Source organism: Stenella coeruleoalba (genome assembly GCF_951394435.1).
Source record: "Stenella coeruleoalba genome assembly, chromosome: 17".
In the NCBI taxonomy this organism is placed as follows: Eukaryota; Metazoa; Chordata; class Mammalia; order Artiodactyla; family Delphinidae; genus Stenella; species Stenella coeruleoalba.
Window position 1 is genome coordinate 46317068 of NC_137163.1, and position 25079 is coordinate 46342146.

Consider the following 25079-nt stretch of genomic DNA (forward strand, 5'->3'; position numbering starts at 1 on the left):
CTTCTGGATGAAGAAATTGAGTTTCAGGGTCTGCGTGACTATGGGTTCTCTTGTTTCTCTGTCTTTCTTCCTGTGTGTCTCTCTCCTTGTGTCTCTTTCTCCCTGCTTTTTTTTTTTTTTTTGTCTCTCTGTTTTTATGGTCTCCCTTTCAATTTCTGCCTCTCTTTTCCTTCTCTACCTCTATCTCCAGGTTTTTTGTTCCTCTCTGTCTTGAAGTGATCCTTTCCTAATGCACAGCTCTCTCCCTGCCTGGTAGGACCCAAGCTCAGTTAGTCCCTTCTCCAGATGTTCTGGCTGGCCCTTATGCTCCCCGTAGCTAAAAAGTCGGCTCCCTCTCAAGTGCCTTTCCTCAAGCATGTTGGGTTTCTGGAGGGGACTCCTTGTGAGATTCAAGCTGTCACTACATCAGCACCCAGGGGTATGAAGTTTGTGTTTGTGCTAGAAGGAGGGGTGCCTGTCTAAAGCTGCAGCCTGGTATGGCCCCTCTGAGCCTCTGAGCATCCCTAGCACCTGTTGAGTATGCCACCTCTAGATGTTTGCAAGGCCAAAAGTGCTTCTGGGCAGCCTTCACTTTGAGGTAATGCTTTCAGGAAGAGCCTGGGTTGTCGGAAGCAAAACCCAGAAGCACTTCCTTTACCTCTGAGCTTAAACTAGAGAACCTGAGGAGGCAGCGCTGCAGGGAGGATGAGGCCAGAGGTCACCTGAGAACCACAGGGGCAACTCACAGTATTTTTACTGGAGCTCTGGGGGTTGAAGGCACATTTGCTGTTTGACATTTTAAAAATTATTTTGGCGCCTTCACTTGGAGCTTGGGAGCTTGCAGATGGGCCTGCCTGTCGAAAAAAGAGTGAAATCTTAAAGTCAAGAGAGAGCTTGCAGACTAGGTGAAGGATTGTGTTTGCTGAAAAAGATTCCAGGGGGAGCTGATTCCTTCTCCGGTGTGTGGATCTGAGGCACTTGCAAGAAAAGAGAACGCTTGCCTTATGCTTAGTTCCCCCGTTCCCTGGGCTGGGAAGGAAAGGAACTGAATGCCAGCATTAGCAGTGTGCGTTGGGACCAAAACCATTCAGAGAAAACACTGTCATTTTCCTCTAATTTGCAAATTGCAGCTATTCATGTTGGATTGAACAGCTGAGGGAAAAGAGCCCCCAGTTTTCACCTGCATTTATTGAGAAGAGGCTGGTAGTAGGAGGGATGCACCAACTTGTAGCTTGTGCTGCAAGCTGGATATAAGCTTGGTGTGAGCATCCTGGTTAACCACTGTCCATGTTCAAATATACAGAGATAGATTCCAACAATCTCTTCCAGTAGCCTTATTTTTGCGTGTGATCTTAGAAGCTCCTGGCATGTAAGTCCAGCCCCCAGTTTCCCAGCCTCTGTAAACCTGCAAAATGAATAGAGAGAATAGTGGAACACAGACCCCTTGTTCAAAGACACAGTCACTTTAGGGAAAGAGGAAAAGAACGGGTAGGTGAATCTTCTCTGGGATTGCAGGGTTCAGCTCAATGAAGACTGTCCTGTATAAAAGAAACTCCTCTAAATGGTTGAATTCTTAGCTCTCCAGAGATTTGAGTTTTCTTTTCCCCAGTCCCTGTGGGTTGCTGTGGGGAATGTGCCAAACCTATCATTTGAGATAAAAATTTATGGTGAGGTAAGCTTCTAGGCTGGGGGAAGGAAGACTTAGTGACTGAAATGGGGGATGCTAAGCACTGGGGGGCAGGAAGGAACAAGGAGCTAGTAATGGATGTAACAAATGCTGCAGCTGCCAGCAAAGCCTGGATTGAAGTTCCTTCCTGAAAATGAGGACCCGGGCAAGAATGACCACTCAGATGTAAACAGTGTCTCTGACTGGGAATTCTCATCTGCCTGCCGGTGGGCCAGAGCTGAGCAAGTCCTTTCTCTCCTCTGTATGCACACTGAATTGGTTAGTAAGTGACATGTCAGAGGACAGGAATCATATTCAGTGGATCTTTCAAATCCAGGAGTTTGAGGCTAATGAAATTAGTGTGTGGCCAGGGCTCTGCCAACTAGAATTAAGTCACTGCAGCCACCCTGCAATGCATTTTCAGCCTGAAGGGAGCATCAGGGAGGAATTTCGGGAGATTTGTTTCTGAGCCTGTACAAAATAATACTCTCCTAATGCTAAGAAAGATTAAATGTAAATTAATATTGACTACGAGTAACATATTTAAAAAATAATCGCCGAGTGGGGGATGGCTTAAAGTGGAGAGATTATATAATATGGTGTGCAAAGAATAAATCTCTTCTGACCACTGTTTCATGGGCTATAAGTAAGATCTATTACAATGGAAAGTAATGGGAACGTTTTTATTCAAGGCTTCTCTGCTATTGACTTGAGAGCAAACACTCTGAGAGTATAAATTACTCTTGCTGTGTGCTGACTCTGAATGAACAATATTTCATGTGCAGTGACATGGTCTAAGCTATAGACTTGGAATTGAATGGCATCTGTTTCAATTGTTTTGTTCTCTCAAGAGCAACTAGATAGAAAAAAGTGGTCAATTTGACCCTTGTGGGAGCGTGTTGCAAATCTAAACCTGTGTCCCTCATACCATAAATGAAATACATTTGTAAATTTGTAAGTGTTTTCCTTCTGTTCATTGATGCTTGAGTATAATCTCAAACTGGCAGCAACATTTTATACGTAAGTACTTGGTTTTCTTCCTTTCTTCTTTCTCTTTCTCCTCTCTCTCTCTCTCTCTCTCTCTCTTTCTCCATCTTATGTAATTGGATAGAACTGGGCACCTAGGATGATGTGGTGTTACTATAGTGGGATTTTTTTTTTTAAAAAAACAACTCGAAGTTACCCTTTTAAAAATTTCATAAATACAGGTGTCAGTGCCATTTGGAATAGTCTCTATAACAATTTCTGTCTCCACATTAACTGTGTTTCAGCAAATTTACCTAACAGATGGTGAGTGGGCAATTTTTAAAGGGGCATTTTTTAAAAGAGCGGAGAGGGAAGGAATAGAGACAGGCACATACTATATTTGAAGTTACCTCCACGTGTATTTTATGTATGTATACCCATACAATTAAGAAGTCTTTGGATGTTTTATCTTCAAGAATAATTCAGATAATGGATTACTTGAATATCATAAACATTTAGGGTTTAACAGATTTGTTACATATACACGTTGTATCATGGATTTAAAAGACCATAGCAAGCGGGCAGCGGCGGGCGGAGCGACCGAGGGGCGGCGCGGGCTGGGCGGCGGGTGCGGGGGTCCGTGCTTCCTCGCGGTAGAGGGCTGGGGTTCGCCGGCGACGCCGGGTTGTTCCGCGTTGCCAGGTTACCGAGCGCGTGCCCCGCGCCCGCTCTTCCGCCCGGGCCGCCCTCGGCGCCGCCTGAGCCGCGGTGCGGGCTGCGCGGGGCGCCGGTTCCGCGGAAGCCTGGGTCGGGCGCTGCGTGCGGGACTCTCGTCGCTCGTGGACGGGGCGCGAGCGCGCGGAGGACGTAGGGCGCCGACCTGGGCCTCCCCGGCGCTCCGGCTCCGCTCAGGGCGCCCGCTCAGGGGCCTCCGGCGCGAGGCCCCCTTCGTGGTCAAGATGGCGGCGCCCAGGCGGGCCGCGCCGAGGTGAGCTGGAGCCGGGCCCGGAGAGGGGCGAGTCGGCCACTCCCAGGACTTGGACCCCGGGCTGGTCTCCCGTCTCCCGGGGAGCGGTGGGTGAGTGGGCGCGGCCGCGCGTTGGTCCCTCTCGTGGGGTGGTCAGCTCTTCGTGCGTCCGCAGACTTCTGTCGTCTTATAGTCAGATCTGGGGTGGCCCAGGTTGGAGGTGAGGGTGCTTGATTGGGGAAACCTGAGGGGTTTAAGGACTCTATTGCGATCGTTTCAGACCCCAGCAAGAAGCTGAGCAAGTTTCCTCCTGACTCTCTTCCTGGCTAAGTTTTCTCCTTTCTCTGAAGGCGCCAGCTTTCCTGAATCACCTTGTTACCCGGGGGGATACAGTTGGTGGTTCTGACCGTGGAACGTAGGACCCGGCGCGGGGAAGCCTGAGCTGGTCCTAGTTACTTTGTTTGCAAAGCACTTGTCTTGTCTTTGGAATCTGTGTATGTAACCGACGTTGGGAAGAGCCAGCGTTTTCTCCTCCAAAACACTGCGAGGGGTAACTTTATACGTAAGAAACAAGTGGGCGTTCACATCCATCTCTTTTCCAACCACTGAGTTTTGGTTGTGTTTCTTTTCTTTAAGTTTGTCTCGTTCTTAAGTGATAACAAAAATACACACAAAACAAAAAAAAGACCATAGCCAATTACACAAAGTATACTCTAGTCGCAGTCCTGCCATTAATTAGCTTAAGTCATTTAATTTTTCTAGGCCTCATTTTTCTCATGTGATGTTTTTTCTTTGAAAAAGTATAGTTTCTGGAAGTCTCTAATCTCTGTGTCATAGTTCAGCTTGGAGAAAACCTGTTCTTATCCAAACTCCATGACATTGTATTTCCAGCTCCAACTTTGGACTTTGAGTGAGTTGAGGGCAACTTTTTAAGGATATTTTCACACAGCTTTTTTAGTTAATATCGGTCTAGCTGACTTGTCATACTTAGACTTTCTCCCATATTCTTTTACCAGTGTGTTCCTTAGTCATATATATAAAGACTGTTGTGGGAAAAATGACCTCCTGGGTCAGCTTACTGCATGGTCATCGACACAGGGCAGGGAGTAAGATTCTGTGGATTTTACAGAAGCAGATACAGGTTTCATTATCCATGTCCTCTCCCCTTTCATCTTACAAAAACAGCAGGCTTTTCTTGGAGAACTGCCAGATAATGCCATCCTGCCTCCTCACGAGCCCCGGGGATGAGTCGCCCAGGGACTGAACTCCAGTAAAGCAGGTGATTGGCTCATGGGTAGGCATCTGACCTCGGCTAAGTCTATCAGACTCCTCCCCAGGACTTTTGTCTCAGAGCAAAATGGAAGAATTGTCTTTTCTCTCTGGAATTTCTAAGCTGGGGAGATATGACTCTGGGACTCCCAGTGACCATCCAGCACAAGAAGAGACTTTCTGTAAAATAAAGTCTTGCAGAGGTAAGCAGGGCTGAGCGATGTAGAGAGAGCTGGAACCCTGCTGATACTCTGGAACTTCCAGATCCAACTGTATCTGAATATGGCTGCATCCCTGAATTTCTAGTACTTGTTTGTTGAGGTTGTTGTTGTTGTTTGGTTTTTGTTTTTAAATTTCCTTTGACTATTTTGAATTTGTTTTCAGCCATGTGCATTTGAAAGCATCATAGCTAAAAGAGCTAATTTCCTACATTAATGTCAGGTTTGCTTCCTTAAGTGAAAAATAATATCCGCTATTTTCTTTAAATAAAATCCTTCTAGCTCAGGTTTGAGATATTCAAAACTCTGCCTCCTACCCCCCTCTTTTCCAACATTTACTATATCACCTTGAAGAACTTGTGACCACATCTTTCCCATCTAGACGCAGTTGAGAGAGAGAGCAAAGACTTCTGATATAAACTGCAACCTATACGCCTCCTACCTGGAAGCTTTAGAACATACTTGATTCTTGTCATTAAAGCAAATCTTTTGTTGTTGTCTCCAGGGCACAGAAGCATTTTCATGGCATAATGGAGTACAAAGTACATTAAGCCTAACTCTATTTCTCATCCTCTTACTTTAAATAGGCAGAAAAGAACAATCTCAAACACATTTTCCCAACAAATAAAATACATATACGATTATGTTTAGAAGACGTTTATGCAACATATAGTTAGACTGATTAATTAATGGACCTTTCGCCAATTGGCACAGTAAATATATATGTTCAATGTGCTCAATTAAAAAGAAGACAATAACATATTTTTACAGGTTAATTATCTGAGAAGAGTATTGTGCCAGCACACTTGATACTACAGTATTTCATGTTTGACAGGTAATCTTCTTTCAATTATATTTACTGCTAAATGTTTCTTGGATCAAGCTATTAAATTATAAGGTCACAAGTAAAATGATATGAAATTACAATGATAAAGGGACACATATCCCACTTTATGAGAATAGAAGTTCTATTCAGTACTACTAGTAGTGACCACAGTACTAATTTGAGCCCTTACTATGAGCCACTGTGCCCATATACATTTAGTTCTTACAGTAGTTCTGCAAAGGGCATATAATAATCCACAGTGTAAAGCTGAAGAAAGTGATTCTCATAGCTGAAAGTCACATAGCTGGTGAGTGGCAAAGTCTAGATTCAAACTTAGAGTCGTCTGACAATGCCCAGGTTGTTGACCACTATGTACACTGCTCAATTGTTGCACCAATAAAGAAGTGCTTGAAATAATTATAGATTTGCCTACCCCGAAACTGCAGTGATTTAAAGACATCAAAGTTGCCAGTTGCTTAACCACATCTACTTACAGTAAGAAATTACATTTTATTTCATTTCTAAAACAAGATTAATTCTGCAGGCCCATCGAAACTTGAGCACACAAATCCTACCTCCAAATGAACGATGCTTGTTTTCCATTATTCAACAGATGGCCCTGTACAGAGGCAATAAATATATAGTAGAATTTTCATTCAAATAAATGAGAAGAGAGGTTTCTTCTTGTCCTGATTCAGTGCCCATCATTATGGATTATGATGGCTCTTCCCAAACTTTACTTCCTTCACTCCACTCTTTCTACAAAACTCCAGTAATGGAATCCATCATTCAGATATATGTGCAAAGCGAAAGGACTGTATTGATACAGTTGCTGAAAGTCAAGTTGATAGAGCACAGGAAATACATCCTAATAAATGCAACATTAATGTTTGTGTGGGCCTTGGAGTGAGGGGTAGAAGAATTTTCAGTTTAATGGAATATTTTGCCTCTTGCTGTGAAAGTGTGGCTTAATAGTCTTGTAATTGGTCATTTACAGAATCCTCCATCTCTGGGTTTCATGCTTTCTTTACTCTGCAGCTGTTGATTCCTTCTCTTGTTCTGGATGGAAGATAGCAACGAAGCCACTTCAAAGGGCTCAGCCTGCCTTTTTGTGTTATTGTTTAGATGAAGATATTTCCATTTATTAAAGCACACTATTTAAACATTTTTATCATGTTTCAAACTTGACTGTGTCCTGAAGGTATGAGCACAGGCAGACATAATGGGGGATGTTTTCCAGGAGAGAACATACCCTTATCAAAGGAATTATCAGAATTTTCATGTATGGATTGAGAATCAAATTCTGGAGTTAGACCTGAATTTAAATTCATACTCGCAACTTATTACCAGTCTCATCTTGATCAAACGGTTACCACACTTCTCATCAATTTCCTTATCTTTGAAAGTGGAATAAGAGAAGTATGCCTGGTGGAGTTACACATCAAGCTCATCTGATAGAATATTCATAAGGATTTTGCACAAAATATACATGGAAATATTTTAGCACTGAGTTTAGCATGCGATTCGTCTTCAATACATTTAAGAGCTATTATTTTATTATTATTATGCTATCATTAAATATCACTATTACTTAAATGTCATTATTGCTAAAATTGCTGTAAAACTACCACAATAACCCATGATGAATTCCCCTCTTCTGTTTCCTTTGTTTAAATGGAAAATATATATATAAATCTAGACAGAGAACACTTTAGTGATCCTATTCAGTGGAGTGAGAATTTCCATGGCACTGATTAAAACAAATCCTGAATTGCATGGACTTAAGATAGCAGGGAGGGGCTTCCCTGGTGGCGCAGTGGTTGAGAGTTCGTGACCCGATCCGGGAGATCCCACATGCTGCGGAGCGGCTGGGCCTGTGAGCCATGGCCGCTGAGCCTGTGCGTCCGGAGCCTGTGCTCCGCAACGGGAGAGGCTGCAACAGTAAGAAGCCCGCGTACCGCAAAGAAGGAGAAAAAAAAAAAAAAGATAGCAGAGAGGCTAAGAGATTTGAAGTTCGACATCCCCAAGTGTGAATTCTACTGTGACCCTCTTCTAGCTCTAGAACCTTGAGGAAGTTACTTAAACTTTCTGAGCTTTACTACTAGTTTCCTCATCTGTATCTTTTTCAGGACTATTTATCAAGCATCTTCCTGTTCTCTATGCTTGGACGTATCAATGAATAAATTAGACAAGAGCCTTTGCCTGCGTGCTCCTTCTTGCATGCTTTCTCCCTCCTTACACTCTCGTGTGGAAACGGATGTTATAAATAAATTCTATGCTTTGTCACAGGTTGATGGGCACTACGGGATAAGGAAAAGGATGTGAAGCTCACTGAAGAGGCTTGGGTTGGGAGTGCTGGAGGAGTGTACAGGTAGGTTCTGATTTTAAATAGGGTAGTCAGGGTGGATTTTATAAGTTGACATTTGAGCAAAGACTTGAAGTGAGGGAGTTGTCAGAATGTATGATGGGGAGACCACTCCGTGGGAGCAAGAATAACCAGTCCCAAAACTCTAAGGCAGAAATATGCCGGGCAGCTTGGAGGAATATCAAGGAGGCCACCCTGGCTGACTTAGTCAGTGGGGAGGAAGAGACAGCAGGAGGGCTGGAGGTCGGATATGTGATGGGATGGATTGGGTAAGTCCTGGGAGGCCATCACATGCATTGTGTCTTTTACTCTAAATGTAGGCAGCCAGGGGCAGGATTTTAGCCGAGGTGTGGCATGAACTGTCTCTTGTTTGAAAAGCATAACTCTATCTGTGGTCTTGAGGATGTGGGGAGAGAGTGGAGTCAGGGAGAATCTCGGGAGGCGACTACAGGATCCTCGAGGTCTATGTTGGTGGCCTGCACCAGGCTGCTAGCGGCTGGTAATTCTCAGAAGTGGCACATTGGGAAGGTTGTGACAGCATTTCGTGGTAGATTGAATGCAAGAATGGAAAGGAAGAGGGGGTCAAGGGTGAATTCGAGATGTAGGGCCTGGGGAACTAGAAAGGTGTGGTTACTGTCACCTAAGATGGAAAAAGTTTGGGGTAGAGCACGTTTGGGGGATTAAAGACCAGTTTTGGAGGTATAAGATTTGAGATGTTTTCGTGACATCCAAGTAGAGATGCTGAGTACACAGTTGGATACACAAGTCTGCAGTTCTGAAGAAAGGTCTAAACTAGAGATACACTTTAATACAATGGAGATATTAAGAATAATTACATGGAAGCGCTATTTTAAAGGTAAAATGAAGTAATGCAATTAGCACTCTGTCTTCTCAAAACATTTAATAACTGTTAGCTAAAATAATTACCTGAAATGAAAAAATACCTATAGTTTGTTTTGTTGTTTGCAGTAAAAGTGAATAAAATGTCACAATTATTTTAATAGTATTTGTGACACAGTAGTTTTAGTTAAGACACCATGACTACAAACATTTACACTAAACCTTTCAGTCTCCTGCTTTTCACTCTGATAGGGTACTTGGAACCATATTTTGTAAGGTTTAAGTTAGTTGTCATAGGGTACCTCTTTAATTAGAAGTAATTCTGAACTGCCTAGTTCCATGCAGTTTTATATACATATATGTATAATTATTATTTTATGATTTATCAAACTCTGTTGAAAATTTGCATCACTGATATACATTAGAATTTAAGCATTTACCCAGGTACTCAAGGAAAAAAATGTACTTGTCTTGTAATTTCCATAGGGGTACTTACTTTCACATCTTCCCTTCACTTTGCAATTGCAGACATGGCAGGGGAAATATTATCTTACTGGTCTTTGAGTTCCCCTTAGCTATCTGCAACTCCTTAAACAGCCTTTGTGGCTTAACCAAAATTCTCTTCCATCTTCATTCCGCTAACAGATATTGGTCTAAGCATGTACTTATACTAAAAAATGCATGACCACGTTGTCTCTACACATCTATAATTTTATGTTAACACTATCATTATGTAAGCTGTACTTTAATTGTAATTATAACAGATTTTATGTCAACACACATCCATTTCTAGTGTTCATCTGGTGTTCAAGGGGAGAGCAGCATGTCGTAAATTTTATCAAAATATAACATCTGAAGAATAGAACAGAGGGTAATTGTGTAATTCTGTATTCACTCTAATTAAGTTCAGTGGAGTTGGCATAATAGAATTAAGATGAAAAAAAAAAGACATCGAGGTACCATGACTCCCTCTCCTAACACACCCTTTTCGTATCCGAGAGCAGAGACTCAGCACCTTTCTGTACAGAAATGGAGACAGGAAGAGGCCAGAGGATGAATGACAGGCACGAATGAGGTGGAACTTTGAAGAGCAACATGGAAATGAAATACTTCTTTTGTATTTGGTAGGTGGGGAAAATGTACCAGCGTGTATGCCTACTGGGACCACGTTTTCCAGAACAGTTAAGCCCAGTGTCAACTGTGCTGTCCCACCTTCCTCGTAAGTAGGAACATACTGTTACTTGAATCTTTGCTTCCTGTTTCTTGATAGCTGGTTGAGAAGATTATCACAGGAAGTGCATCTTGTTAGCAAATACACTGTTTTGAAATGATTGACACTCACTGAAGAGTGGCAACTCCAAGCTTGCTCTCTCTTGATCTTGGACTATTTAAGTCTGGAGTGCAGGAGTGGGTTATGGGGAAAGACCATTGGAATTCTTATGTCTTCAGCATAATGGTTATAGCATAATGGTTAGGAGTGTAGGTGCTGGTTCAAATCTCTGCTTTCCACTTGCTAACCATATGAGCTTGGGCAATTTACCTGATTACCTGAACCTCAATACTCCTGCCTATAAAATGATGTTAATAATATTTCATCCCCATAGACTTGTTTTCAATGTTAACATGAAGTCACTTACACCAAGCACTTAATACAATGCCTAGAGCATAGTGAAGTCTATTATTACTATTACTAGTACTACTACTACTATTATTATTATTACTGTCACGATGCCATGTGCTATTTTTCCTATGCCTTATTCCATTATCTTTTGCCCTGTCCCCCCATTTCTGTCTTGTTTCTGTACAAGGGTAGGTTTGTCACAGAGCATTTTCTTTCCCTAGTGTCTGACTCTTAGTCATCAAGGTGACTGGTCCACGACCCGACATTCATTGCTGCTCGTTGAAGCAACCCATTTTGAGAAGGGGAGTTGGATATTGATGCCAAGTTGGGTCAAGGAGAGAGAATTTTCTCTCTTCTGCACTCAGAGAGCTAAGTGAAATATTCAGGCCTCAGAAGGAGAATCAGGCAAAGGGCAACATGCTTAATTTCATACCTTAGTGATTAAGAACAAGTCAGACAGGCTGGATTTGAACTCATTTCCGTCATGTACTGACAATGGGATCTTAGGTGCTTTTGTAACCCGTCTGAGGCTCAGTCAACATCTGAAAGAGACGAATAACATTATCAGGACCTAGCGTATAGCCTCCTTGTAATAAGTGAGTAAATCCTTTTAAAACGTTCAGCACGTTGTTTGGCATATAAACACGTAATAAAATTTAGCTTCTTTGACTACTACCGCTGCTAATATTATTAAGTAGCTGAGCAGATCCGAGGCCCATTTTTTTCTTAGATTGCACATAATCATTTGGACAACCAGCTCACATTGATCAACCGTTGCTTATATATAAACCCCCATGAACCCAAAGGTGCTTTAACTCTCTCCCAGTCAGAGCCTGTTCTGGGGGCAGAAGCAACACCGGCACTACCCCCGTCATCTTTGCCTTTATTGTCACTACACTCGCCTGCCGTACTGAGCACTTTCTGTGTGCCAGGCACCAAATTTAGCCCTGCGTATGCACTGTATCATATAGTTCTCACACTCAGGTGGGAGACATTATCATCGTCCCCAATTTTCAGATAAAGACGCCGAGGTGTTGGAAACGTAAGAAACTTGACCCACAGCAAGAGATGGAGCCGGAGTATTCAAACCCTTCTCTCTGACCACAAGAACCCTTAAATATTAGCATACTACTACATCCGGGTAAGAAAATCTGCTTCCAGCCACTCTGGTGAGAGTAGAAATGATTCTCAGTCCCCACATTCCTCTATTGCCCATGCCACCCTAGCCTCAGGACTAGGGGGGAAAGGAAGTAATCTCTTCAAAGAGCAGCCAAAGGGAACCTACTCCCTTCTGCCTTTTCGTAATCAACTAACCAATATTTTATTTCCTTCTTAAGAGTCCCCACGTGTTCCTTTTGGTACTTAGCTTGGCCTTTTAGAATTCTGACATTCTGTACATGACTCATCCACTGTATTTCATGTTAATTTATTGAGGTCAAGTATAGGGTCTTACTCATCCTGAAGTCCAGTTATCCCGTCACATCTAACTCTGTTCTTTTCTTCTCGTAGGACATCTGCAGATATTTATTTGGATTTTGTTGAATTGTTCTCATCAATAGTACATTAAAAGTTATACAGAAAGTGCTTTCTTATAAGGAAAACCATCGAAATAGATTTCTAGCTCTTTACTTTTTATAGCACTATTGTAGAGATTATAGATCTCCAGGTAATATTTTTTAGATTGAGTTCTTCATATCATCTTATTTTTACATATAATGATAAATCTGAATTTTCTCTATCAAAGCTCTGAGACTTCACTGGCTTGTAACTTAGCTTGTTGATTATGTGTGGTTGACTTTTCCATTTACAATGATATTTGATCCTGGTAAGGATGGGGCTGGGTGGGAAGGTACATCTTAGCGCCATCAATTGGTTTTGTAGAGAACTAACATAAGGATCTAAAGTCTCATCATATTTCTGCAGAACTCATGAATCATTTTATTATAATTCCATTCATCCGGGGAGTATAAAACCATTTTCAAATTGTTATTCCTAATTTGTTCATCTTCTCTTCCTTAGTCTTAGTGAGAAGAGAGCAGGCTGAATGGAAGAAAGTCATTATGACCACTGGGGCCACTAGGGTAGGCATCAGTCCCAGAGTTTTGTTTTCATCTCTCCGCTATTAATATTGGCTAATGTCTTGAGTGCTTACTTGGGGCAAATTACTTAGCCGACCATGGCAAATGGATTGTGTCATTTCATCCCCTGATAGTCATACAATTAATGTATGTATTATTATGATATCCCATAATGCATATATGGAACAGAGCCTCAGAAGTAGTTATTTGCTCACCAAAATATGGTAGATGTGGAATTTGGACTCAGGTCTGATAGACTCGTAAATCACTCCTAGTGATTTTTACCACGAAATTAAAGTTGTATACCTCTGGAGAGTAGATAGTTTCTAAAATTTCCTCAGCTCTAACGTTTTATAATTAAATTTTTGTCTGATGGCAAGCTTAACGGTTAAGATGGGTAGGAAGGAATGCCAGCCTGTTGAATGGAATTTCCCTGAAATGAGCCGGTTCACTCATTCATTCACTCAGCATGTATTGAATGTTTGCTCTGTGCAAAGGCATTTTAGGCATCACAGTGGAGTGAGCGCCCCTTCCATAGACTCTCCTGCAGCACTCAGAGAAGTCTTGGACTGGTTTGCCTGTTATGGAATGGGGCTTGGTGATAGAAGCCTGGTTTGTCCTCCACTGATAAAACTAAGACATACTCATATGAGTTTAGAGGCATCTTGAAGCCGTGGGATAGTAACACACATGAATCTTACCATTTTTGCCTGGGATTAATGATATAAAGGCTTTGGATTTGGGTATGGAAAATGGGTGCAATTATGGGTGTGTTGGTTCTACATATATACGGACATCACGTGTCATCAGCCTGCAGCTACCTGCCATTCCTCACTACTCCTTCTTTTCACAAACCAAACAAGTACCTTCTTATCTCTCCTGTGGATAAGCTCTTGACAGTGGCACTAGGGCCTCCCTCAATAAGTACATCATTGGCTAAACCAGTGGTTTCTCAGATATGCTCATTGAACAACCCTTAAGGTGGATTTACATTCCACTGCCTAGAATAGAATATGGTGTTCTTTAGAAATCGGGGGGAAAAAATAGGCCACCAGATGTACTTTCTTTAATTTAAATTGTTTATATATATGAACAATTGTTATATATGTGTATGTATACTTGTTCGTATATATGAATGGTTTAAAATTGAAGAGATAGATATATACACACAGACATGTATATATGTATATTTAAATTTTGGCTTCTGTTAGCAAGTAGTAAATTAAATTATTAGCAGATCCATACTGCAGGGAAATAACCAATCAGATTTCATTCAATAGCTTGCTTTTTTGTAGATTTATGGTTGTGATTTTACATCTGCAGGTATGTTTGCTGAAGAAAATATTTCTGCCACTTTACACAAAATTAAATTCATTTAATACCAATGCGGCATGTCTCAAATGTCTTAGTACAGTTTTAATCTTGAATCGCATCAGAAGTATGAAATTAGAAACATACCCCAAAATCATTTGAAGATATAATTACTTTCATTTCCCTTATACTTTTGAGACTTTTGAAAAACAAGTATTTAGTTGTACTTATCTGTTTCTGTCTCTCTAAGGATAGCAAACACTGAAACACAATTCTTTTTAAAAGTCAGGATTAAAAATATATTGTCCAAGATGATCAAAACTAAGGAAGTGGCAAAGAAATTCAAAAATTTAAACTTTCAAAGGGTGCTTTTTTTGTGAATGTGTAGTACTTGTTCTTCTGAAGGAATTAATCTTTTTAAAAATTTAATTAACTTATTTTTTATTGAAGTATACTTGGTTTACAGCGTTGTGTTAATTACTGCTGTACAGCAAAGTGACTCTGTTATACATATGTATATACATTCTTTTTCATACTCTTTTCCATTATGGTTTATCACAGGATATTGAATATAGTTCCCTGTGCTATATAGTAGGACCTTGTTGTTTAGCCAATCTATATATACCAGTTTGCATCTGCTAATCCCAAACTCCCAGTTCATCCCTCTCCCACCTGCTTCCCCCTTGGCAGCCACCAGTCTATTCTCTATGTCTCTGATTCTGTTTCTGTTTCATAGATAGGTTCATTTGTGTCATATTTTAGATTCCACATATAAGTGGTATCATGGTATTTGTCTTTCTCTTTCTGACTTACTTTGCTTAGTATGATAATCTCCTGTTGCATCCGTGTTGCTGCTGCAAATGGCATTATTTCATTCTTTTTTTTATGGCTGAGTAGTATTTCATTGTATCTATGTACCACATCGTCTTTATCCATTCATCTGTTGATGGACATTTAGGTTGTTTCCATGTCTTGGCTATTGTGAATATTGCTGCTGTGAAGATCAGGGTGAATGTGTCTTTTTGAATTATAGTTTGGTCTGGATATACGCCCAGGAGTGGGATTGCTGGATCATATGGTAGGTCTATTTTTAGTTTTCTGAGGAACCTCCATACTGTTTTCCACAGTGGCTGCACCAACTTACATTCCCACCAACAGTGTTGTAGGAGGGTTCCCTTTTCTCCACACCTTCTCCAGCATATGTTATTTGTAGACTTTTTAATGGTGGCCATTCTGACTGGTGTGAGGTGGTACCTCATGGTAGTTTTGATTTGCATTTCTTTAATAATTGGCAGTGTTGAGCATCTTTTCATGTGCCTATTGGCCATCTGTATTTCTTCTTTGGAGAAATGTCTCTTTAAGTCTTCTGCCTATTTTTTTGATTGGGTTGTTTGCTTTTATTGTCATCAAGTTGTATGAGCTGTTTGTATATTTTGGAAATTAAGCCCTTGCTGGTCGCATCATTTGCAAATATTTTCTCCCATTCTGTAGGTTGTCTTTTCATTTTGTTTATGGTTTCCTTTGCTGTGCAAAAGCGTGTAAGTTTGATTCGGTCCCCTTTGTTTATTTTCATTTTTATTTCTATTGTCTTGGGAGACTGACCTAAGAAAACATTGGTATGATTTATGTCAGAGAATATTTTGCCTGTGTTCTCTTCTAGAAGTTTTATGGTGTCATGTCTTATGTTTAAGTCTTTAAGACATTTTGAGTTTATTTTCGTGTATGGTGAAAGGATGTGTTCTAACTTCACTGGTTTATATAAGGCTGTCCAACTTTACCAACACCACTTGCGGAAGAGCCTGTCTCTTTCCCATTATATATTCTTGCCTCCTTTGTCAAAGATTAATTGTCAAAGATTAACTGAGGTGTGTGTGTTTATTTCTGGGCTCTGTATTCTGTTCCATTGATCCATATGTCTGTTTTTGTGCCAATACCGCGCTGTTTTGATTACTGTGACTTTGGAGTACTGTCTGAGTCTGGGGTGGCTATGCCTCCAACGTTGTTCTTTTTCTTCAGGATTGCTTTGGCGATTCTGGGTCTTTTATGGTTCTGTATGAATTTTAGGATTATTTGTTCTAATTGCGTGAAAAATGTCATGGGTAATTTGATAGGGATCGCATTAAATCTGTAGATTGCTTTGGGTAGTATGAGCATTTTAACAATGTTAATTCCTCCAACCCAAGAACATGAGATGTCTTTCCATTTCTTTGAATCATCTTCACTTTCCTTTATTAATGTCTTACAGTTCTCCGCGTATAAGTCTTTTGCCTTCTTGGTGAGGTTTATTCCTAAGTATTTCATTTTTGGGGTTGTAATTTTAAAAGGCATTGTTTTTTACATTCCCTTTCCGATATTTCATTGTTGGTATAAAGAAATGCAACCAATTTCTGTATGTTAATCTTGTATTCTGCTACCTTGCTGAATTCGTTTATCAGTTGTAGTAGTTTTCATGTAGAGTCTTTGGGGTTTTCTCTATATAGTATCATATCATCTGCATCTAATGACAATTTTACCTCTTCCTGAAGGAATTAATCTTGAAGTTCTACTAAGACTTTTGGGATACCTGTTTTAATGAGCCACTACTTCCTGCCTGAGATTGCACTATGCACCAGAGATTCTAGAATTAGCATAATAAAACTAATAATGCAAACAACAGCAACAAATCTTCACAAACCTCCCTTGCAAGGAAGTAAAGTCCACTGGAAAAACAGACAAGTGAAACACACATTCAAAATGGCAGTGATTCTCAAACATTTAGGTGCTGAAAAATCATGACAAGCATGATAACCAGGGCAATTACTAGACCCCTTCTCCAGCTGGTCAGGTGTAAGGTCCTGTAACTCTATTTTTGGTGAATGCCTCCAGGAGAGTGTGAGACAGATGTTCTCAGTTGTCGTCAACCTTTAGTGTGCATCAGATTTGCCTGAGAATATTGTTAAAACACAGATTGCTGGGCTCCAGTGCCAGAGTTCTAACCAGTTCCCAGGTGTGGCTGATATTGCTGGCCCAGGGACCACATTTTGAGAACCACCTTTCAAAACTCTGCAGTATGCGGTTGTGTGTTGTGAATGCAGTATGCGGTTGTGTGTGTTGTGAATGAGACGGGCCCAGAGAACCAAAGGAGGGCAAAGGGACTCTGCCCTAAATTAGCCAAAGGTAACCATAGCAGCTAGAATTGATTGACCCAAGAAAAAATTATAAGAACTTTACCTGCATTTGCTCATTTAATCCTTTCAGTAAGGTACATAGGTGCTACTTAGTGTTCCTCTTTTACAGGGGTGTCCAGAGAAGGTAACTACTTTGCCCACGTCCTAAACTGGTAAGTAACAGATTAAGAATTCAAGTCTAGGAAGTCTGATTCCAGAGCCCACACCTCTACCCTTTCTGCATGTAGAGAGGAGTAAAGGGTTGTCAGTGAAGCCTTCCTGGGGGCCCTGGCCTCTGAGTGTAGATAGAGGGATGAGTGGACATAAAGATCATTATTTGTGTGTGGTGGGGGTAGGGGAGGAAGTATGAGGGCTTTCAGGAGAGCCTGCCCTCCCCATACATTTGCTATAAGCAAGTCTGATGATCAGGAGTCTGGAACATGAGTATGACTATGGGATACTGAGAAGGGTTCTAGAACCCTGAGGTTAGAGTTCTGGATCAGTTAGTAGGTAACAGAAAGTGAATGAGTGATTTACCTTACTTTCCACGGGTAGCAGGAAGTTTGGAGATAGTCCCTCTAGCGTTCGTCCAGCTGCTGAAGGGCATCACCAGGGGACTGGGTTGCTTCGCTCTTCCAGCTTCCACATCTCTAGCACGTCCACATAGCTTCAAAGTGACCCCGGAATCTCCAATAGTGTTCCAACAATTTGGGCAGGAAGAAAGAAAAGGAAAAAAAAAAGAAATTAAGTAAGAAAAAAAAGGCAGTGTCTAACTCAGAGAGCAAATTTTTTACCACAGATGGTCAGCAGACTTGCACTTAGATCTCATCAGCTCGGATTTTAAACTGGCCACCTTAGCCTTAAGGATAATGGGGTCTCCTAAACCAGGGCTCTGGTAGTAAGGAATAAGGAGAGAGTGGTACTGATTAGCAGTGCCTGCTGTCCCAAACAAATATTATCCCCAAACTATTTTTTTTTATCCTATATTTTACTTTAAAGAATGGAGGGGAAACATTATGTATCTGTAAATAGCCTTTTAGAAAGGGTACAATTATATAGTTATACAACCCCCTGGAGGGCTCCTTTCTTCTAAAATCTCTTTAAAAACTGTTCAAGGTTAAGGACATTTTTATCTTAATTTAGTCACTTGCAGTCGATTATCTTGGAATGACATCCTCTCTCTGCAGCTGTTCTGTCAGGCTTTAGAAAATTCTAGAAGTGGACAGAGAAGTGTTATGGTACATGTATTTGCAATATGCACGTCTTTGAAATGAAATCCATTTAGGGACCAAAAGGCATTTCATGTCTGTGCTATACATTTTCACATATTTGCCTTTCCAGAATTCCTTTGAGCAAATCTGTTAGATGTAACCCATCCGTTACTCCCATCTGAATTCTTTATTACTAAACATTCTTCAGTATGCTCTCACTCCCCTCTGTCAAAGGCGTTTCTCTGGGTCCTCACCCTTCTCATCTCATATGTGAATGCGTATCTTAAACTGAAGCAACAGTCTGCTATGACTTCTCCATAACTTGAAGAACCCGTCTTTGTGGGAAAAAAAGTAGACTTACTAACTTAAAAGGTAAAATGCGCGCAATGTTTCTGAGAATTAAAAACTAAGATAAAAACATAAGCAAGGGAAAAAACTTACAGTGGATCCTTTTCAAAGACTTTATTTTACAGAGAAGGCAACTGAGGTTTAAAGAAAAAATGCGTTAGTTAAACACTAAATAATAAACCTTAAACGTCAGTGGAGCAACACATGGACAGTTCATTTCTCACTCACTCAGGAGTGTAGTATGGACTTTGGTGGTCTGAGGGTCAGTTTTCTGCTCAGTTATTCAGGGACCCACCACCTTCATCAAGTGGCTCTACGTTTGTCCTAAAAAGGAAAGGAGAGAGGAAGCTGCAAGCTACAATTATCAACTCGTTATCCTTCAGACATAAACTCTTCAGGTCACCTCTGGTCACATTCTTTGGGATAGAACCATACCCAGATGCAAGCGGAGATGGAGAATGTTGTTCCTATCTTGGTCCTAGTGATGCCTCTACAGGCTGGAGGAGCTAATTAAAGTGTAGTCAACAGCTCGTCGTTTCTGCCACAATGAGTGATTAGCCTAAGACTGTGGATTAATTATGTGTATGTGTCACATATACATATAATACACACAAACATATATATGTGTGTGTATATATACATTTTTTAGCATGAGTTGACACATGGGCCTTCTGCCGTATCAAAAGAGTACAAACTGCCTCTTGTTGCTTTTTCTTAATTGAAGTTGACTACTACTATCTATTTCCCTTCATTTTGCTACCTCCCCCCCCCCCCGCCTTTCAGTATTATATGAAAATTCTGAAAGAAATAATTTCAAAGTTTCCAGTGCTTTTAAAGGTAATAGAATACTCAGACCTTAACAATTTTCCTGTGTGAACCTTTTGCCAGACTAAAATAGTTAACTTATGAAAAGTAAATTTAGATTGATACAAAAGAGAAAATAAGCTGATTTTTTTTTTTACACAAATACCCTGAGCCAGGGTGGAAAATACATGGAAAACTGGAGGAATTTAGATCCTTTTGTTGTAAATTTAAATATTTTTAATTGTAAAAATAATACAGGCTCATTGCAGAAACTCCAAAATTGAAAGGATTTAAAGAAAAAAGGAAAAATAACTCAAAATCCCATTTCTGATAAATCATCTCTGTAACATTTTTGAGGGTATCTTTTGAAACTTTTTTGTGACGGGGTGCATATAAATACAATGCAAGTATAAAATACCTTTAATTATTATATCAAACTACAAAACAGTTCTATAACATTTTTATTTAGTAATATAAGTATGATTACTCATCACCTAATAAAAATCTGCAGCATCATTTTTAATGGTTGAACAGCATTCTGTTATTTATTTAACCAGTCCCTACTGTTCAACATTTAGATTATTCCTGTTTTGCTCTGCTAAACAATGAGACAAGCATCCTTGTTCATATGTCTTTGAGCATTTGTTTATTTCCTTAGAATGGACTTCTAGAACTTGAATGGCTGGTTGTCAGTTCTGGTACATACTGACATATTGTCTTCCAGAAAGGTTACCGTGCTTTTTATTTCTACCAAGAATTTAACATCCAATGTGGTTTCTTACACACACTCATCAGTACCAGTATTATCAATATCAATACCAGTATTATCAAGTTTTTTAAAACTTTGTCATTCTAGTCAGTAAAATATGACACCTGAATTATTTTATTTGTATTTCTTTGATTAATAATAGCAAGTTGAACATATTTTCATATCTTTATTGGCTGTTAATACTTTTTACTTTGTGACTTTATGGCATCCATTTTTCATCGATGTATAACAACCTTTTATATATCAGTGTGTTTATTTTGTTATTTGTTGTAAATGCAATTTTTTTCTCTTCATTTATTAATTTTTATTTTGTGTGTGTTGAACTTCTTTAATACTGTCAAGTCTATTCAAAAACCCTTTAATGAACACAACAAATGTGGAAAATCAGTCATTCTCCTGCATTTTGTAATCAATTTATTTCCTTTTGGGCAGTGTGGAAATGTAAGTTCTTATTTCATCTTATGGTTGGAAAGAATCTATTCCCTCGGAAAGGGATTATAGTCTCCATGATGCAGTAATGGGAGATTTTATAGGGTAGGCAGGGTCTACAGAAGAAAAAACCCTAAATCACACTCCATTGGTGGTTGCCTTATTTATAAAAATGGCATTTGAGGTTGTGTGACTGCCATCAGGTAAGCAAAATTAATTTTTAGCATGAAGTACTCCTATCAGCAAGAACAGCCTAGGATAGGCTAGCAGTAAGAAGTGAGGGGTTATGGGATTGGGGCATAGCCTCTGTTTCCTCCAATGCAGCTGGAAATGTAAACTCTGGGGCTCCTGCTTGATCCAATCAGCCCAGCTAGTATGTGTTGCCAGGTAGGGTGAATAGACTCAGAAGTACAAGAGCTCATCCTTGGTCCCCTCTGGAAATGAGCAGAGAATACTGTGTCAAGCAGAGGTGATCAGTCCATGGTCTGGAGACCTGGATCTCCTCACAGAGTCCGTAAAGTCAGGGTGAGACAAAATGCCAATACAAATTATATTGATGACAGTATCAATGAAGTGACATTGAGTCCTTTGACCCAACGTGTGTCTGCAGTGTGCCATCCATTAGTAAATGGGCAAAGCCATTTGACAGATCTATCTGATACAATGAATGAATCTGACACTCATAGTTTGAAAAACTGAAACTGTATCCATTTGTCAAGAACAGTGGCTACTTGTTCTGCTTTATTCCCCCTGGTAGAACTAGGTAACATTGCAGGCAGTAAGACGTTCCGGCATTTCACCCTGGAGTAGCCCCCAAACTGAAGAAGCTGTCTTATCAGTAGTTAGCTCCTTGTCGCCAAGAATATTAAAGTAGATTTGTATGATTAGCAAATTAAAGAGACTGTAGTGCCTACCACTACTGTATTCACTAAGGCACCCAAGTTATTCTAAAGAAATCCTCATAATACATTACGACCGTTTTGAATATTTTTATTTGATTAGCCATAATCTTCTAGTTATAACATCCATCACCATTTTGGCCTTCTTTTCTTACAGCCTAGCCCTGTGGTCTTGGGCTAATCACTAACCTGCTTAGATACAATTTTCTTCTCTATGAAATAGAAACAATATTATATGCTTTGAAGGACTGCAGGAAGATGAGCTGTAATGTTTATCAAGTGCCTAGTAAGTAGCCTGGCCCATAATAAATACTTGGCTAATTGTAGATGTTAGTTTCATTTTTAGTTTTATTTCCAAACATTGCTCTTTACTTTTGGAACTCTAAAACTTGTTTTGAGAGTGGAGGACTTGTTGTTTGGATTCCTCCAACACTCTCTGTATATTCTGTACTTCTATCCCTACATCATTTATATTAATGGAATAAATGATCTTTGGTCTGGTGATTCCAAGGTGACGAGGAGCTAAGTGGAGGTTCAGTATACACCTGGAAGTATGGATTTTCATGCCCAGTGCAAATGTGAGAAAGGCATTATTCCCACATTATAAAGGGGGTAAAGACCTCCAACTTGAGGAGACTCTGGGTTGAGAGATGAGAGATTTACAGGTACCGTGTTTATCGTACAGGGTACCACAGGGGCTTTTATGTTCTGTAGCAAGAATTTGCACCTTATACCCTTGTAGTTAGAAGTAAAGCATACCACATAACTAATATCTAGTAAGCATTAGAGTTAGAATAAATACCATTTATTTAACGTTTCCTTTGTGTTAAGCATTTTACAGTTACAACATATGGATGGATACTATATTGTAATGGTTAAGAGTGTAGTTTTTTGAGCTGGATAATCCTGGATTGGAGTCTCATCTTTATTACCTCTTTTTTTTCTGTTTTATTGAGGTATAATTGACAAAACTGTAAGATAGTCAAAGAGTATATCATGATGATTTGATATACATATGCGTTGCAAAAGGATCCTTCCCATCACGTTAATTAATACATCTAACAGCTCATGACACCTTTTTCCTTTTTTTCTTTTTTTGGTGAGAACACTTAAGTTCTATTCTCTCAGAAAATGTTAGTTATACAATACAGTATTATTGACTGTAGTAACTATGTTATACAGTAGATCCTCAGACCTTATTCATCCTGCAGCTGAAAGTTTGTGCCCTTTTACCAGTCTTCCCCTCTTTTCCCCACCCACACCCCAGCCCCTGGCAACCAGTTTTCTACTCTGTTTCTATGAGTGTGGCTTTTTTTCTTTTTAGATTCCATATATAAATGATATCATTCGTATTTATCCTGTCTGGCTTATTTCATCAGCATAATGCACTCCTGTTTCATCTATATTGTCACAAATGAAAGGATCTCCTTCATTTTTTTAAGGCTGAATTATATTCCATTACCTCTTAAATGAGTGACTTTTGGTACATTGTTTACACTTTCTAAGCCTCAGGGTTTCTTTTCTTCTGTAAAAAAAAAATATATATATATATATATATATACACTAACAGGTTATTTTCTGATATGTGGAATGTTTGTTGAATCAACAACTAATTAGTTGAGATCATAAATGTGACACTTAGCACTGTATTAACATTTATTAATACTCTCCCTGTTAATTTCTACAATAAATTGTATAATAAGTAACAATAATAATAGTACTACTAGTAGTTTTAGAAAATGCATAGGATGTGCCAGGCATCATATACTGTGCTACCCTCCTTCATGTGTACCACAAGTTACATGTGGACATCATCTTCCACGTTGTTTCCTTTAAAGAAAATTGAAGCTCAGCAAGATTGAGTAGCTTGCTCCAGATGTGAACAAGTGATTCAGGTCTGAATCACTCCACATATAGGTTCTTAATGACTCCATGTCTTTAATTCCACATCTGCATTTGTTTGTTGTTGTTTTTAACTTTCCAAGCATCTGATCTGAAATTCCTCTCTCTGGGTAATTTTCCACTTTGTGGGTCTTGGTGAGAGACAGAGCCTTCCTCTCGTTATACAAGCTGAACATGTCAGATACACTGTTTACTCACATGCTCAGTCTCCCTTACAGATGGAAAACAGTCGGGCGACCTCGGGTTGGCCAACTGCACCCCTCTCTTGGATTTTGAATTACAAATAAATGATGTAAAGAAGCAAGGCCAGCAGTGCTGGGTCAACCTCCTGTTTCCTGTTCCTGCTTGGTAGCAAGGCCAGCTAGGACTTATAACATCACTTTGGCCTGATCCTATAATTGCAATAGCATGGGCTTGGCTTTCGGTTGTTTAGTCTGCTTCTAGTTACTGAGACCTAACCATAAACTTCCAAAAGTTTCCTTTCTGCTCAAATTAGCCGTATCTGGTTCCTGATGATTACAAATAAGACCTTTCCTGATATACAATGGTGACCTACTTATCCAGGCAGATGTAACATCGTCCTGGCAGGGACAGAGGGCAGGCAAGTTCCTTGAACAGCTGAACAAGAAGAAAAAGACCTAAGAAGGAAGAATTGAAGCCAGTTCTGCTTGTGTTATAATTCTACCCTCAGCTGCCTCTGTTTCACAGAGCACATGCTAAGGACCATGTCCCTTCCCCTGTAACAGAGGAGCAAAGTAGACCCAGGCCTTCCAACCCAGAGACCAGCTGAGCTATACTGTGGGCAATCTAGGATGTGAAAGACTTCACTCAATGTCTTTGTCACTTGACACATTGTTCCTCTCTTTGGGAAGTAGCTTCTTTGTGTGACAAGAATATGCTAAACCAACACTTAAGTGGACAGAGGTGAAAGATGCCAAAATTAGCTACAGAAAAAAAGGCGTAAAGACTTGTATTTTCTGTTATTTGAAGGTGTTAAGACCCCACATAGAATATGAGTCCTTTAAAGGAAAGTTGTGAGTGGCCCAGGGAATGTTGAATTTCCATGTGGCAATATGTTCTTGATCGGTCATGATGATGATGATGGTAGCATCAGTAGCATTTATCAATGTTTCCTGGGTGAGAGGCACTTTATCCTAATGACCTTTTATCCCCATGACGACCCTGTGAAGTAGGAAATACTGTTTCAGCATCTTCAGGTTTTTCTTTTCTTTTTTTTTTTTTTTTTTATCAGGAATTTACCCTAGATCACAGTTGGGTGGTAGAACGACCAGAACTGGACACTAGCCTTTCCTGAATTCCCAGAGTGTGATCTTAGCAGTTGTATTGCCTGATGCAGAGCCATGTAAATGTTGCCAAAGCAATGAAACGTGTACCTATTTCTAACAGATTCTAACTCAGAAGCTCTGGGGTTAAGTGCAGAGCAGTTGAGTGTGATTGTCTTTAC

At 40.0% G+C, this 25079-nt stretch overlaps 1 protein-coding gene across 8 annotated transcripts in view; it reads left to right on the forward strand.

Moving 5' to 3' along the window:
- LOC307175752 (metabotropic glutamate receptor 7-like) overlaps nt 1-25079 on the forward strand; it is a 111112-nt gene that overhangs the window by 1684 nt on the left and 84349 nt on the right. For 5 of the 8 annotated variants that reach the window (XM_079901207.1, XM_079901208.1, XM_079901206.1 and 2 more), the window contains exons 2-3: nt 8181-8262; nt 10225-10315. In XM_079901207.1, coding sequence (XP_079757333.1) covers nt 8181-8216 — 36 coding nt within the window. In that variant the 3' untranslated portion in view covers nt 8217-8262; nt 10225-10315. Of the gene's footprint in view, nt 1-8180; nt 8263-10224; nt 10316-17382; nt 17426-25079 lie in introns of all 8 variants that reach the window. The other 3 variants (XM_079901209.1, XM_079901205.1, XM_079901204.1) reach the window with 1 other exon arrangement.